Genomic DNA, 17,762 nt, shown 5'->3' on the forward strand with positions numbered 1-17,762 from the left:
TCTGGTGTCGTATTCTCTTCTCTCTCTATCCCACAGTCTCATGTACCTTCATTCACAGTGTTCATCCACTTTGTTTGTGTCCATTGCACTCTCTCACTAAAGGAACGGAAGGCTCTCCCTTCCGTAAGTAAAAGGAACCCTTGAGCACAGTTCGGAGCACTCATCTTGAGCAAAGTTCAACATTCACTTCCGCTGCACATTACAATCTCTTGCCTATATGTAAATGCGGGTGCTGACCTCCTAACCCACAGTGGTGTGGTGTTTTAACACCATAACCTTGGTTTTCCCCAGGTTAACAGACAATCCACTATCATGAGCAAATGTGTATAAACTATCTAAGTGACGTTGCATCCCCTCCGGGGAGTCAGAAATCAACACAATATCATAAGCATATAACAACAGTGGGATCCATGTCCCTGCCAACTGTGCTCCTCTATCACCATCCCTCTCAATGTAGTCAGAAACCTCATCCACATACATGCCAAATAGTGTAGGAGATAGCGGGCAGCCCTGTTTGACCCCGATAACGAAGTGAACCAAATCAGATTTCCTCTCTGGAGTGCGTACATGCCCCACCAATGACCTGTATAGAGCCATGATCCCCCAAATCAACTCTATGGGTAACCCATCTCCTGTAATCTGCGCATCAATCTAGCGTTGGGCGTATCGAAGGCTTTGCGGAAATCCACAAATCAAGAATAGAGTCGTCTCCCACGTGATCTCCCCTCCTCAATAATGGCTCTGAGTATCAGAATATGATCAAGAGTAGAGAAACCTCTCTTGAAACCCCCATGTCCTGCTGCCGTACACCATATCTCTCTACCTATCTACTCAACTGCTGCTCAAGGATAGATATGTACAACCGTGCCAATGTGTGTCCAATCATGATAGTGTTGTAGTTCCGAGGCTCCATAGGGTCCCCTGACTTGAAGATAGGTACGATAGTAGACAAGCTCCAAAGTATATTTAGACCCTCGCACATGGCAAGTTGAACATCACCACTAGAAGCTCTGCAAGCAGATCTCTGGCATGTATAAAATGCTCTGCTACTAGGAGCACAACAGAGAATATAGGAGTGATAGGCTCAATTTTCCCTTCCAAATTAATTGACTCTATAGAATAGCCACAAGATTGTACTATATGCTGCAAAAGCATCGCACATCAGCTTGCTATTTGAATCTACAGAAGCACTAGATTTTTGGCTGTGCTGCCTTTTCTTTTCTTGCTTACAGCGGGCAATTAACAATGTGTTTCTGCCAAAATTGAGCTATAATTTTGACATTTTTCTACCAGTCTTGCTCTTCAATTGCAATTGAAATGGGTGTGCGACACTTGTTACTTAGCAAAAAATAGAGACTAACAAACTCAGGCATGAGATAGCCAAATTTAGGTGTTGCTTATTGAAAGCTCTTCACATTGCAAAGCAAAACGTTAGAAATAGACTTGCTCTCACAAGATAAACTTGCTGTCATTGCTTACCTGTAATGACAGCTCTCTTGTGGGGGTCAAAATTAGCGCTCGTAGAAAGCCTCTGTATCTATTGTTTAACAGGGGCAACTCATCGATCTCCCCTTGTCTATCTACAGTGTGAAGGTACTTCTCTTCTTCATCTAGCAGTCTCTGAAGAATAGGAATGACATATGCAAGAGTTTTGCCTGATCCGGTTTCAGCAGCTCCAATGACATCCTGGAAAAGGGAGCCTTCGAATTAATGACACGGTATAGATAAAGGGAGCAACAATGTTGTTATCACAAGCTCACTCGACACATTTGATCAGGAATGATAGGAATGAAGCCCTCCAAGGATCAGCAGGTATTTCACTTCTCAAGAACTAACCTTTCCCTGATGAGCTGCTGCAGGAATGCAAGCCTTCTGAATTGACGTCGGTTCAGTAAAGTTTAAAATGGATAATGCCTTCATTATTCTTTGATGAAGACGCAATTCTCTCCATGCGGACAGTTTGTCATGCTGAACCTCTTCATCTTCACCTTTAAAACTATCATCTTGAGTACTGGGAAAGGAATTTTCAAGAGCTTTGTCTTCAAATAAAGCATCCCCTGGAAATCAAGTAATTGGTCTAACTTCAAATAAGATCAATACATCAACATAACATGTTATAAACTCATAGTAGCCACCCTTGGACTATTTAACTGTAACTCCATTATCATAGTCTGGACCAGATACTGCGACGTCCCCACCCCTTTAAATTTTAAATACAAGAGAAGAAAAATGTAATCTGCATGCAACCTTCTCATAGCGTAAGTTTCAAGAGCAGGCCATGTGGAAACTTATCTTGTATCACTCTTTAGTTGAAGAAATCAATTATCTATGATCCTAATAAAATGCAGTAATCTCAAAAACATGACGTGTAAGTGCAGATACATGCATGTATGGAGAGAGATACAAAAGCCAGCCTGTAGAAGGCCACTCCCACTAAATGCACAACATCAAAAGGCAAGAAGAGTTGGACGTGCAAATAGACTTGGTGGAAAAAAGAGAAAAAGAAATTACTAACTGAAGACAAAAAATGCAAGCCAACAAGCAAGATTGAACTCAAGAAATGAACGATGATTGCTTACAAAGGCATTGACACTCTATATATGCCAGCACAAGGTGAGTTTAGCTCACAAACAGACATGGAGAAGAAAAAAGAAATCGAGCACTACCCAGCCATATAAGGCACAATACAACAATAGCACCAAATTTAAGATACCAAAAGGAACACATATGATCAGCTATCAGATCAGATGTACAGACAAAAAACTTCAGCATAGCTCATACATAACCATACGTGTAAACTAAACCACATCTCAATTTTTTTTCTAACTTATTAGATTAGCAAAGACAGCAATAGGGAATTCCATCAGACTGTTAATCTGTAACACTTGACTACAAAATTTACATCAGTATGCATTGAAATAAAAGAAACAGAAACAAGAGATAGCATTGAAATCAATCCACACACTGGGACCTTATGAGTGCTAACGTACCAGCTTCTGCTGTAGCATGCTTCTCTGCTTCATGAGTCTCCGTTTCACACTTCAGGCCTTCCTCCTTTCTTCTTTTCTTTGCCTTGGTCCGTTCCTTGTCTGGCAGTAACCCTTCCAACCCGCTGACCTCTTTTGTCTCCTTTTTAAGAGCTCTTTTTCTCTTCTTGGCATTCTTTCGCTTGGCCAAACCTTCAAGAGAAGGAACTATAGCTTGGTTCCCTTCAATCAAAGGTTCCACGGCATATTGTGAATAGAGCTCTCCATCAACTTCTTCCAAACACATAAATCCTACACAAAAATCCCACATTGTATAACCCTGTGTCTCAGAATCCAAAAACTTGAAAACCGATGATCATTTATAAAACACGATTTGTACTAACTAAGATGGGTACTGACTCTCATCATCAATGACCCATTCAAACTACTCGTAGACTCTTCTATTTCTCAAGTGGCAACGCAGCTCATTAGACTCATTTCAAGAACCAGCGTAGTATGCTACACTCAATGCCTCTCTCATTTTTCTCTGAAGCAACTTAATGGTTTTTTCATTGTCAGCTTCAGCTTCAATTATTCTAACCATTACACCAATACAACTGTAGCTGCAAGAAGTATTTCATTAAGGGAAATGGCTAGATCGAAAGTATGGAATTGGCAAACTTGAAGAAAAAAATAAACATTGGTGAGTTCTATGCACGATAAATTAGAAATAAATATAACACTTTACCTGCATAGATGAGGCAAAAAAAATGCCAAAGCTTGCGGATAAGCGATAAAACAACAATATGCCTATACTCTTTGCAAGCTCAAAGGAATTATACACCTTAATTCTTTTACTCTGCCAATGCCATATGGATATTGTGTCTACTCATATGCAGAGAAAACCAAGTTGCCTAGTCCCAAAAACAAACAGAACATAGAAAAACCGGCACACACATGTACGGGAGTTTCGTGCTTTTATTTGCTGTTGATTACCAACTAAAAAGCATGATTTTGTGTGCAAATGGATGGATGTGCCATTAAGGAAAAAGTTTTGGAAATTTGGGCATTGCATTTGCGTCAAAAGCTACAACCCATAGAATAGATTTCTCACTACTCACAGTTTCTGTACTGATATTCCAACTGCTTCAAGGAATGCTCCCAATGACAAGTGCAAGGAATTCTCTCTCTCTCTCTCTCTCTCTCTCTCTCTCTCTCTCTCTCTCTCTCTCTCGCGTTTCACCTCCTTCGTTAGAGCCAGAAAGAAGCGCAATGGGGTCACGAGGGGTGACGTCCTTCCAAGGAATGGGGTTATCATCTTCCACCTCCTTCTGACCTCCTCTCATTCTCTCCTTCTTCTTGCTAGATTTCCGTGTCTCTTTCTCCGCCATGCTCGCACTTCGACGTTAGACTGTGTCTCTCCCACACTCACCTTCGGAACGCGGAAAAAAAAACTAGTGACAAAATGAAGAAGGCAATGAAATAGAAAGGTTGAAAATTAATGGTACACGTCGAAATTGGGATTTCGTTAAAAGAGTTGTGTGAAAAGGGGTCAAATCTCCAAAACTTTTTTTCTCTATGTACACCATGGGGTGGGTACGGATGGAGGATCATCTGAAAAAAAAATTCCCCTCGCAAGGGGGGAAAGGGAGTGGGGGGATGACAAGGGGTTTGAGGACCCTTGTAGGTGGTGTTTATTTCGGGAGGAGTATGTATATTGAGGAGTGATCAGACCAGAAGCAAAATCTTGTCCCGCTCACATAGTTCGGTCTTGAGTTCTTCACCCAAATATGGTCAGAATTGGATTGTAGATAGTGTTGTTTCTTGAATTGTTTGGGTATAATTGTTTTTGTGGAGAAAGCCGTGTAGTTTTTTGTATTGGTTATTGTCATGGTCAATGTGGACGTTGAAGTCGCCTATGATAATGCTCAGAATGTTGCTATCGATGGTCTCCATGAGTTTTTTCAATTGTGAAAGAAGTGATTGTATTGATGCCTTAGGTGATTTGTAGACATTCACTATATGGATGATGTTGTTGATGGGTAGGGAGAAGAAGGCTTGTATTATCTCAATGCCTAGTGATGAAACGAAAGATTTATTGTGCACCTTGATGGAAGTTTTGTGATACATTGATAGAACATATCCATTGTGATGATGTATGTGTTGAAAGTTTGGTTCAAGCAAGTTTCTTTCATTTTGTTGTTTTGTTTCTTGCAAGCAAAGAATTGTTGATGAGGTGAAGTTGAGATCATTTTTTATGTAGTTGATGTGTTTTTGGATGGAGACCACATTCAATGATTGAATTATGTAATGGGTATCTTGTACTAGACTCAATTGTACATTTGAGTGCTCCCATCTTGCAGTTGTTCGGAGACGGTCAAGCTCCTTGAGCACTGCAGGGTCAGCTCGGATGTGTGTGTTCAAGATCGGGCTCAAAATGTGTAGACTGGCAGGGTCCTCGATAAGCGATAATGCAGTGTAGACCAAATCGTGGGCTCGTATGCTGGTAGGGTCGAAAGCTAGAGAAGTCATGGTTAGACCTTGTGATCTATGGATTGTGCATGCATTGGCAGGTTGTATTGGTAGCTGCTTCCTAGAGACTATGTTGAGCTGATTTCTCCCCACTTGGAACTCTTTAGTTGTCTCGAATATGGGTGTCCAATGTGGCCCAAAGTGTTTTTTGAGCAGATGTTGATTTTGAGATCTTTGTTTGTTTCCAATTTTTCTATCAAAGAAAGCTATCCATGCAACATGGGAATGTTCGATGTCTTCTATCACTTTGAGAATTCCATCAGCCCCATTCACAAGTCCATCGAAAATGTCTATATTCCCAGAGCACATTTCAACTATCATCCCTGGCTTTAGTTTGAGAATCCCAGCAAGTCCTGCAGCTAGTTGTGAGTTGTTTGGAATGAGAAGGTTCCTTGAGGCTGACTTGTGTGGTTTGTCACGTGCCCTAATGACATATGCACTTGTATGTAGCATGTCAAAAACCTTTTGGTTGTGATGGTCCTTTAATGTGTTGGTGAAGAAAAGATGGGGAGTCGCCACGATGTCAAAGCTCTTGTTTATGTGCGTGATGTTGATCAGCTACAAGTCTTGCTCAGTTTGTTTCGCAACTTTTACTCGGTTCAAGATCTTTATGAATGTTGTGTTCGATTGATGCATGGGTATCTGAAGCTCACAACACCTTATGTGAGAATTCCAAAATGAAGGGGCTAGATTATCAAGTGTGTTTTTAGGATCATTAAATATCCAACGATCACGCACAGGGCTTGCTTGACAGAGGTCTTTGCAAAAAATTACATCTAGACCTTCAAATGGTTGAGTGTGATTATGCTTGACTGCTCAAAGCCGTGTATCTATGATATGAAGCAATCTATTGCCTCATCAAAAACAACTAGCTTGAGATTTATGTACATTTGTGATAGATTGCTCAAGGTCTCATTTGAGAGAGCAATGTTGTTATTGAGCATCAATGGAAGCCGTAAGGCTGAGTGAATGGTGGTGCCGCCAAAATTATAAGTTGTCTTGCCTGTGTAAGCCATTAGAAGTGTTGTTGGGAGATTAATGTCACTTGCAATCAATGTGTTGTAGTGTCGCACTAAACCTTGGACAATGGCGCGTACTGTAAATGTCTTCCCAGTGCCAACACCACCTGTAAGGAAAAGGTGAATAAGAATGCTTGCGTGCACCCTTTTCTTTGTCATAATATCGTCATAAAGTTGTCTTTGTTCTGTGTTTAATCTCATGACAAGTGTATGGTACTCTTCGTTTGGGATTCCAAGCAGTTTTTATGGTGTTGCGTTGTGAGGTCTAGTTTTTGGCAAGTCAAGGTCGAGCTCATAATTGAATGTCTCTTGATGATTGCTCCTTGTGGAAGAATTAGATGATGACTCTTGCTTGCTATTTGCCAAGATCTCAACTTTCATGAACTTTTTCTTATTTTCAGTGATTGTACCAATGTTGATCTCAAACTTCTCTCTCCATGTTGTGACACTTGTGTCAAATTCAGACTCAGTACTTGTGAAAGGGAGAAAGAGCAAGCAAACCTCATGATAATGTCTCTCAGCATCGAGCTCTCTATTGAAGTTTGCATACCTTATGACTCGGGGCTTTGTTCGCTTGCGTTGCACACCATCTGAATTGGTAAACTGGCTTGCAAATTCGGCCAAGCATAGATGCGATAGATGGTGTGGTCTTTTGGTGTATTTAGGGACAACATCATCAAAGAAAATGTATGTGTCATCAGGATGAAGCAACTCCAAAGTAGCTCGTCTCTTTAGCAACAGTGTCCTTTGAGGCTGAAAATATGCGTTGATGAAAACAAATTGTATGCTTGCGCTATGCAATGGCAAGGAGAGTGCAATATATGTTGCTTGCTGTGCTAAAATTTCCTAGCTGTTTGACAAGGGTACTCCCAATTTTCTTAAGTCGTAATAAGGTGGGCAATTTATTTTCCTTGCAATTGTCAAGAACACTTTTAATCGCCTATACATGTTGTCAAGTCGTGTTTCGTCACGTAGGATGTGCAATATGCTGCAGCTCCATGAGCATTGAAAATAAATTGGATATCAATGTTACCATTCCATAAGGTGCACAAAGATTTATTGAAATTGTTTGTGTAGATGTCCTTTGGATGTCATTTAAGCAAAAGGGTTGGTTTTGTAAGTGTGAAAGAGAGTGTCTGAAGATATGAGTTCTCATCCATAGATAAAGAGTTCAACCATTCGTCAAAGTTCAATGTTGGTTCTTCGCCAAGACTTGCAAGCAATTCATCAAGTTTCTTTTTGTTTCCAAGAAGTATTTTCTTTCTTGAATCACTTGTTTCAATTGGATGCAATATTATTGTTTCTTTGGCAGGAGGACGAGGAAATCCAAACCGACAAGCTTTTTAATGGCTTTTACATGTCTTTCGATGTGAATGGGTCTGAATATTCCTAAGCTCGTCACTTAATTCACCCTTGTCAGTGGAGACAAACGTATCAACAAAGCTAATCACGTCACGATCCTCAGACATGCCAAACAATGGTGCGTTCTTAATCCAAAGCAACCTGTGGTCATGTTGGCTTCCTCTATTCTGGAATTCGGTCACGAAAAAGAAGTCGATGATCTCACCAAGTATTTTGGAGTTGCGTTTGAGCTCTTTCTTTAGTGATTTGAATCTATGAACATAGTAGCGAGCAGTGGTTATGGGATCAGGACGTACCAAAGCTCGAATGAAAGCACTACTGCTTTGGAAATCACATGCATGTATTTGCGGGTTAAGAAGTGCAAGACATTTAAGCAAAGGCTCCCACCTTTTCTCTGCGCATGATATGGTTATGAAGAATGTGGGTTGACCTATCTGTCGAATCATTGCAAAGGCATTGCGCTTCAGTTTGGCTTTATAATCGCATGATGTGCGAAGAGTCTCAATATCATGATAGCCAAGTTGAGACTGGAGAACTTGGTCAATATTAGTAATGCCTTGGACGTCACCTGCACATAACTCTTTTCCTTGTACTTTTCCTTTTCGTAGACGTACCCATATAGAGCCCAAAACCTTGGCAATGATGATTTTCATGACCTTGAAGAAAAGATTCTCAATGTCCAAAGCAAATCGTCTATCTTTGTGTTTAAGTTCCCATTGTGCAATCTTTTGGTACTTAGTCTTAGCAAGTTGGGCATACATTCTTTTATGTCCAAAGAATGGAGATGGAAATGATAGCTCTTCACATGTATCATCATCAAATAAGCTAAGAGGACTAAAACCTTCAGATGGTGCAACACTATGCGCATGGACACTATGATCGACCACTTGTTGGGAAGAGTAGATCCCATGCACAAGTGTATCAGATTGCTCACCCATTGATTCCCCAAATTCACTTGGTTCGGGCAACTCAATGTCAGGAACTATCTGGATAGTGGAAGCCCAAGATTCATCTATGCAAGTATTATGTTCACTATACAAGGGAGTGTGAATCAACAAAGCCAAGGCTCTAAGCACATAAAATGGACGAATTGCTCCACTAACGTATGCATGATGAAACTCAAGCTTCCGTTTCACTTGAATCAAAATAGTTGCATGTTGATCTGCAAAACAAGGCAATATTCTCTAAACCCTAGATAAGTCTGCCATAACATTCACTACACTCCCGCGTAGACCATATTGTCCCTCATAGTTTAGCTCTCTTATTTGCGCGAAAGGGATACGAAGTGACACAAGACATCTCTAAATAGTGTTCAACTTCATGACCTCATCAATGAATTCATTGAGCTTAAAAGTGGCATTCATGTGAAAAGGAGGATTCCTATTAGCCCACAAATGCGACTTACAACATCCACACACTTTCTCACCAACATCCATATCTGACATATCTCGTCCCAATATGTTTTTCAAGCGATCAACTTCAGCTAGAGTCAAACGACGAAGACTATGCCCAAAGACGAGAGTTCCACAACACAAACAAGGAAAAGAAGGTGTATAAAGTATTTCCTCTTGGTATTTATGTTTTTTGGGTCGCACACTCGAAAAGGCGCCCACACTGGTGCGTAAAGATTTCCACAAAGAATAAATCTTTGTTTGAATTTGTTTTAAGTTAAAAGGGCAAGCTACTTCTTTTTGAATTTTTGATGCTATCTCAGGAGCACTACATTGTGGGAGAGAATGAACAAAATCTTCTAAATTGGACACAAGTTCTTTTGACCACACACAACGCTTCCTCTTGGATAGAACTATATTTTGAGGGAAGAAGAATGTGTCAGATTCGAAACGAAACAAAAGCAAAGATTCTTTTTCTTTCAATGCAATTCCTATTGGATTATGAACCAAAGATTTCACAAAGCTCAAACCATTAAACATATGAACAACACATTGAACTCTTAGCACACGACGAGCAAGAGAGATTAAATGATTGGAGATCACATGAGATTTATTACTCCCAAGATAAGAATGCAATAGAACTTGAAGTGAATTGATGTCCAAAGGTTGAGGTGTATTGTCATGCTCCCATAACTTCAACCAAAAATATAAGACGGCTTCATTATTATTCTCAACATCTTGCATAATTGATTTAACAATAGATTCAAGCAACATATTAGGGGTCCAATCAAGCTGAAACATAAAGAGCAAAGCACACAACACATCTTGATAAGCAGAATATTTCTTTAAGTAGAATGGATCAATTTCAACATTCTTGCCATTGACATCAAAACTTGACTCTACAGTAAATACCACAACTCCTTCATGGACAGACGATCTAGATTGCTTGCTTGGGTAATATAGCAGCCGAAAAGATTGTTGAGCAGAAATTAGATATGCAAATTCTCCCAAAAAGGATCTATGCCTCAGGTTTGAAGCTAGTCATGTAACCTTGCTTGTTGATGGAAAATGTGCCAATCTTCTTAATATTAAGAAGTGTATACTTTAAATCAACAAGGTTAGTGTCATACAGCTGAAAAAAACTGCTAGGCGATTGCAAAACGTCATCAACCACTTTACCATGCAGCACGACAGCTATTGCCTTTCCATCACGATCCACCACTCGTGCATGAACAATGGGGGCCCAAACAATCTTCACTACTTTGTTGCATGCGAAACAAAAGGGATTGGATGTTTGACAGCTTACTTGGCTGCTTTTACAACCGCTACAACTAAACTCGAATCCAAGGCTATTCACATTCACAACCTCGAGAGTGCCAAAGACCTGAGGCAACACGAAGTGAGTTAAAAGGGGAAAAGAAAAGATGGTTCACTAGAAAGTGATGAATCACCTTAGCACCAAATCCTAGAAGAGAAAGCTGCGTAGCATGTATGTCTTTGAAACTCGTTGTCAACCTATCAGGCAAGGGACATATAATTGTGTAGTCCACAATAGAAAGGGTATTAGAGAATTGCTTGAAGACGTTAATGTTGTGAGCTACACATGCATAGAATCCATGCTCTTGAACTTTGTTGACAATGTTGTGATAATCTCCTCTCCTAGATGGAACCAAAACAAGCTACAACAAAGGTGTTCAGACACATACAAGAGAAGTAAACCAGCTTAATACAAAGTTACTCACACTTGATCTATCGGTAAAATCTGGACCATCAGCGATAGTCAACAAAGAAGAACTTGTACCATCACTTTTTTTCAATGTTTTCAACTTGCACCACTGTGAACGTGATGGTTGGCACAATATCCACCAAAATAAAAGAGCCATTGCATACAAAAAATTACCTCTGACAATGGAGGGAGCCTTTTTGATTGATCTAGAGGGCGAATACTTTTTTAGCTTGCAACTTGGGCTAAGAAATTTGGACAATGGTGTACTTGCAGAACCACCAACAGCAAGAGAAGGCTTAGCATCGAAAAACGACACAGGAGAAAGTACCACCGCTCTCTTCTTATTTGTTTCACATATGTCAGCAATATCCTCGCTCACTAACGGATGACTTTCCACATATGATGAGAACTAAGAGTAAGATTCAATATATTCAAAATCAAGGAAGCAAGATAAAAGAGCCAACCGCCAACCATTCATGGTAGAATCCATTCATAGCTTAATGGAAGTTTCTTATAAGCTACATTCAGCGATTAATATGCACCAGCAACCTTGCATGAGCTTAATATAGCTCTATAGCAGAGATTCACTAGCTAGTCTAATGCCCACCCAAAGAGAAAGAAAGACTTCTGTTGCATAAGATGATAACATACGCAGGTGTAAAAGTAAGCTATGTAAAGAAGTCTATGAAGATAACTAAGCACCAAAAGGTATTGAGTAAAGAAGCTGGCAGAGTAAAACGTGCAGCTACATGTAAGAAAAAGAAAGACTTCTATCTTTTTATAAGACAAAAGATAAGTTAAAGGTAAAGGCCTTTTCACACCTAGTTATGGCTCCGTAAAATCTATCTTTTAATAGGATGTGATCCAAAAAAAGAGAATAAATATATTTTTAAGTAATAAAATGCTCTTAATGGTCATTCAAATGTTATATGCACAAAACTATACCACAAAAAATTAAATATTAAATAACATACATAATATTCTTTTATGACTCCTCCTTTCATTAGTGCCTTTGCTCTCCACAATGATGTGGTGGCACTCTCTCCCGTGCTTGATTGCATTGAATTAAAAGAAGAAGATAGCATATAGATCTCTAGATGTATATTATTAATTAATAGGATAAACAATTTTCTTTTTCCAAAATTATCTCAAATTGACAAAACTTAATCAATAACTTTAAATACATTTCATTTAAATTGATAGACTCTGGATTTCCAATCGCCACCCTTTCAATATACAACCTCAAGAGAGTAATTTACATGTTGAATTGGCTTTGTATAGTCAATTTCTTGACATGCCAGAAAATACAAACGATTGACTTTAATGTACGCTCACGCCAAACAGCTATATATTTTCAATCCCAAGGCTTGCTCAGGCAGTGTGTAAACACACCGTGAAACATCGGCTTTGGAAATATTCAAAGTCATGAACACCCATCATAGTAGGACCTTATATCTTTCTTGCAGAACGTGACAACCATGATCATTAAATATACTGCTCAAACACTCATTTTTCAAAACCACCTACCTTAAAACCTGTCAATATTTCGACAGAAATCCATCAAAAGATTGGAGAAAATCCAAAAGACTTTTAAAAATAATAACAATATAATGGCCGGAAAGGGACCAAGACACATCAACATTTGAAAGCTGTGCGGGGCGCAGAGAGAACGTGTGGATTTTTTTACACCAGAATATTGGCTAGGTGGGAAACAAACGATGCCAGTCGAGATATGCATGAGGGGATAGGCTTCTGATATTCAGACAAAACAGCAAGTCCATACTACCGAGAGGCTTGTTTGTAGGCGAGGCTCATAAGCTGTAAGAACTAGGGAAGCTAGACATAGGATCCTCCTCCCAACCCCCCATTATATAGGTGGGATCCTAGCCCCTTGCCCTAGACGGATCCCCTGTCCACATTGTCTAGCACGACCCCTGGCCGAAGTCCATGACCACCCTAGTCCTTAGGTTTGACCCTTGTCCTGTCATTACTCCCTCGTTAAGGAAGAGTTTTCGTCCTTGAAAACACAAGTAGTAATATCTTCTTAAGAATACTGATGTTTTCGTTATTGACATCCTATACGTGGGCCAGTTGTCTGTATGTCCGATAATTGGTGTAGTGAGGAGGTTCAATGAAACCAAGAGCAACATCTTGATTTTCAACATTGTCGTCCTTTTGCAACCACTTGTATCGAATTGGTAACTCGATTTGTAACTTACTTGAGTACTTGAAAGGAGTAACCACAACTAAGAGTTATCCAAAGGCATAACTAGTTTTCAGATCTTCTGAAGGTACTGGAATAATGCAAGAAAACCTTGGCGTAACTTTCCATGCAGTTGTGAGCCAGATTTCCTACTCGTGTGAGTATCTTGAAAAGTTCATAGCTACTGGGGGATAGAATAGGAAGTGTCCTCTTGTTAGAATTCTGAATAGTTTGGAACACAAAGAACTACATGTTCATCCCTAATGAAGGTTACTTGCCAACATACTTTGTCAGCACACCTGATAAGTCCTTAACTTATGAAACTATTGAAACAATATCCAACCCCACCACAATAGGTGTTCAAAGTTGAAAACCCCACTTAAGCAAATTCTAGAATAGGGAGAAAATCACCTATTCAAAAATGCGTTGTGCTAACGTATGCTCTTAGCAGATCCTTTAGTAAAAAAATACTTGTAAGTTGTCCATCCAACACGGGATGAATAGCAACGGTAAGAGTGAGGTGCTTTTCCCCAACCACAGACAGTCTTCCACGACTGTCGATAAACTAAGACTCAGTCATTGAGTATCCAACCATATATTTGATATGGAGTGGAGACAACCAACTAGGTTGAAAGCGGGTTGGACTGGAGAATCTTATAGGGTTTAGACCATCCAACCCCAGACACCCATCCTGAGCAAGTACCTTGTATGGCAGGGTGTAAACTCATAATAAAGCTGCAGTAGAGTTTGCACTTGTAACACAGACAAGGTGCAAAAAGAATAAAGTCCATGAATTTGCATGGCGCTCCAAATAAATCATTGTTAAACACTAGGGCCCATAACACCTAGTGTGCATGCATTTAACACAAACTTATTCAAACCGCAATTCCATGATGAGACTTTCCACGATGCATTCGGGAAAGCCTGGCGACAAAAGTTGGACCATAACAGAATGTGACAACCCAATCACACCTAGGTACCAACTATGAGACATTCTCACGAACGTAGCATATTTGGCTATATGTAGAAACGAACCTCCATTAAGGAGGTTTCACAGCACTTGTAATCGAAACAAGTCTGTACTTAGTACCCGACAATTTATGGGCACTGAAATTGTTCCTGATACGGTGTGATCCAAATGGTCGAATGAACGAATGCGACCAGCACGTAGGGACTTCATCGCGACACATCATTAGGAATTAGGTGCCAGTGTCAGTCCCAGAGACTCATATTCACCACATGTGGAATATGTCTCAAATAAGGATGGCAGAGAAAGCGACATCCATCAAGCACAATTTGTACTTGTGGGTGGAGGAAACTATGAACACTCCGCGATGCGAGTGAGAGGGGCCCTCATTATCATTGCTCCACACTGGCTAAACCGAACTCCTTGAGTTCCCAGACAATGTTGTATCCCATGTGATAACATGTGCCAAGTCAAACCCGACAAGTGGGTTCATAACAGCATAATGTATGGTGGACACTACGGCCCAAAATACTTTGTTCCAACATGCCCTTGGCATGGCTCTTGAATATTCAACCATATTTAAACGACTTGAAAAAACCAAGAAATGCATACTAAAAACTAGAATAACACCAAATCAATAGATGCGTACTTGGAGATTGAACTGAATGTTCACTTACCTGTATTTAGATACAGAGGAGCACGTCGTCCACCTGTTGAAAAAAAAACAAGCAACATTGCACTGGAAACCCTGGGTGTTGCCTTTGCAATCCAAACCTGTTGATTAGAATCTACGTAGTCAAACCCCTTGGTAAGACCCTTGTAGAAACTGCTGAACTAGCAGGTAACAGTCACCAACATAGTCAACCGTGTACAAAATGATTGGAATAAACTGGAGAAGTTGAATTCGTCCGCTACCGCATGGTATATTGTGGACTTCTTTCCTTGAAAGTATAATGAGAATAGATCAAACTGTGATCCTCCATGACTGGGGGGTGATTTAACAATCATCCGCCAGGTCTTACCCCAAGTTTCCTTGACAGTATAACGAGAATAGATCAAACTGTGATCCTCCATGACTAGGGGGTGATTTAGCAATCATCCGCTGGATCTTACCCCAAAATTGTGCTGCTATAGACACTCGTAGTGCTATAGCGAGAGCACGAGATCCACACAAAGTGAAATACCTAGCTCATGCGGACGGCCATGCTGTCTCAACTGATTGTTGCATCTATACGCCGTGTTATAGATCTGCCTATGGGAGTGTAAATTTAGTCAAAACTCAACTCCATCGTTGCTCCAAAACACGTAGTGCCTACGAAATACCCAAAAGATCTGTAATGGCAAGACTCTTGCTTGGCCAGTAACATCAATGGGAACTCCAAGGGATAGATTTGTTCAAGCTGGAGAACAATCACCCAAGAAATACCAGCCTTGGGTCTTACCCTAGGTCTGACAATGGCTCTTAGCCTGTGTGGCTCATAGTCCTTACGCAAATAACAAATGAGTGTTCAATCGAGAAACCGATGAAGACAAATTGGAGTGGCGTCTTGACCACTTACAACTGAGAGTGAGAGCACTTTGGTGCAGGCTGACTCCTGAGCAAAACATGTAGCAAAATTATTCTTTGAGAGGAATAATAAAAAAGAAGAGCATGTTGGGCTGAGGAATTGTTCGTAAACGACTATGACGTGTATAGTTGATTTCCATGCTCCTGTGCATCTTATGCCTAACGTGCAGCTTATCCTATAAGCATGCAACAATTTTCTGCTATGACTCTTAATGAGAGAGAGAATAGAAAAACAAGTCACAGACTGACCCACCTACCGTGTATGTGGTTGTGATGACACCAATGTGACTTAATGATAGCACTTTGCCTTGGAATTAAGTCCAAATTTTAGGTTCTTTTTAGTGGTGTTGTGTTTTGGATAGCAACCTAAACAATCCAAAATGATTCATAACTAATATTGCCCTTGACAGAGTGACCGTGTGAGAGCGTATTGTATACCACTTGGGTAACATGCCTTGCATACAAAAGTGGAAGCCCGTGGCTACCGTGACAGTTGTAAACGTAAAAGTTAATACCGAAAATGCCTTGCACCGATTGGACTGGTAGTCATTCGGTGTAATGAATTCCTTGCATCGACTGGACTGGTAGTGATTCGGTGAAATGAGGTCATGTTTCATGTAGATGCCCTAAACTTGGTTGCCACTGCTCTTGGTGCCAAGTCAATGGCAACACGAATTAGAAGCCGTCCGTCGCGTGAAATTGGTCAAGCATTTGGCACAACAAACAATATTGTGACACATATATCATATACACCCTAATGCACTCATTTTGTATGTATCTCATAATGTTGTCGGCTGATCGTATAAGCCGAGTGAAACTGGTCGTACCAAAAATGATTATATTAGCAAAGAAATTAGCGCATAATCCTACCCAATTCAAAAAAAAATGGACAATACTCTGAAAAGGCCACATGCACGTATAAAGACATATAAGTACTGTGCCCTGCACCAAAACTGGAGTTTATGCGAATCACTAACTAATGCATCATGCTTACGTTTGTCGAACATGTGGACACTTCTTTTTTTGATGCGTTCCTAAGCAAATAAAGCATAATTTTTGACTTTTTGCACGTCGAAAGTCGGATTGGGATAGTCGCTTCCTGACCACGTTGGTCACGACCAGATTTGTTCCTACGACCGAATTATTTTGTGCATGTTGGACTTCTTTGGTCATAATTGGTGGGTAGACAACCCCTTGGGTTGCTAAGGGAGAAGTTGATTCTGGTAGCATTTTGTAAATTAATCGTGTGAGATGTTCCACTTGCATAGCCAATATTTGGACCCGTACAACTAACTTGCGAAATCGGACATCAAAAGTCTGCCAGTCCTGTCGAGTGACAAAGTCCCTGGCATCCGGTAAGTTACTATCATCCTCCAGAATATCAAACACGCTATGAGGAGGAGGGGTTGATAAATGAGAAGACAGAGATAGATTGCCTGGGTTTGCATCATCCATCCATGTTGCCATGAGGGTACCCTCCGTGAGAGTATCTAGCCACACGACATCCACAGGTGGAGCCAATTCCAGGTATTCAAAATCAAACACGTGTTGATCATCAACTTCCGCATTCATGGCAAAAACGTGTTGTGCGAACAAAAGAGAAAACAATACCTTGGATTGCAGAAAGGCTCGCAGCCGTAGTATGCACCACGCTAAGTAGATCCGTAATAAAAGATATAAAATTTCCATCAAAATCAAGTCGTGCTTGAAGTGGGAAAGAATTGAACCCGAATCCCAAGACACTCTTGGATCCATGGTTGTCTAGTTAACTGGCCGTTACAATGGGCATGGACTCCGACAAGCTGTTCGTAGTACCCTTTCCAAGTAGTAATGCTTGAAGATTTTGAAAGGGGACCAAAACTTGGCCACTACAGAAAACCAGCTTGTTGACGAGGTGCTAAAGGATTGCCAAGAGGTGGCTTGCGATACCTTGCCAAAACCTCCCGAGCCCAAGCCGTAGAGGATGTAGTTGAGAAGCTTGTGGGCACGTGCCCTTGTGGTTAAAAAATCCTTGCCCTAAGGCCAAAGG

General features: G+C 40.5%; 1 protein-coding gene across 1 annotated transcript; it reads right to left on the reverse strand.

Annotated features, from left to right (window-relative positions):
- Nucleotides 1-1,434: 1,434 nt before the first annotated feature.
- LOC147416691 (uncharacterized) lies at nucleotides 1,435-4,420 on the reverse strand. Its single transcript, XM_086508141.1, has 4 exons — nucleotides 4,210-4,420; nucleotides 2,991-3,278; nucleotides 1,837-2,057; nucleotides 1,435-1,686 (listed from the first exon to the last, which is right to left on the reverse strand). Exons 1-4 carry the CDS (start codon nucleotides 4,355-4,357, stop codon nucleotides 1,450-1,452), a joined length of 894 nt encoding a protein of 297 aa, XP_086364267.1. The 5' UTR covers nucleotides 4,358-4,420; the 3' UTR covers nucleotides 1,435-1,449.
- Between the last annotated feature and the right edge of the window lie 13,342 nt (nucleotides 4,421-17,762).

This window comes from Adiantum capillus-veneris, unplaced genomic scaffold (assembly GCF_014529385.1).
Source record: "Adiantum capillus-veneris isolate H3 unplaced genomic scaffold, ASM1452938v2 Hic_scaffold_598, whole genome shotgun sequence".
Lineage (NCBI taxonomy): Eukaryota > Viridiplantae > Streptophyta > Polypodiopsida > Polypodiales > Pteridaceae > Adiantum > Adiantum capillus-veneris.

Excerpts from the sequence above, each read along its gene's own strand:
- LOC147416691 (XM_086508141.1), bottom strand. The coding sequence starts at position 4,357 with ATGGCGGAGAAAGAGACACGGAAATCTAGCAAGAAGAAGGAGAGAATG. Across the intron at positions 3,279-4,209 it reads TTCTGGCTCTAACGAAGGAG|GATTTATGTGTTTGGAAGAA; the intron begins GTGAAACGCGAG and ends ATTTTTGTGTAG. Across the intron at positions 2,058-2,990 it reads GCATGCTACAGCAGAAGCTG|GGGATGCTTTATTTGAAGAC; the intron begins GTACGTTAGCAC and ends CTTGATTTCCAG.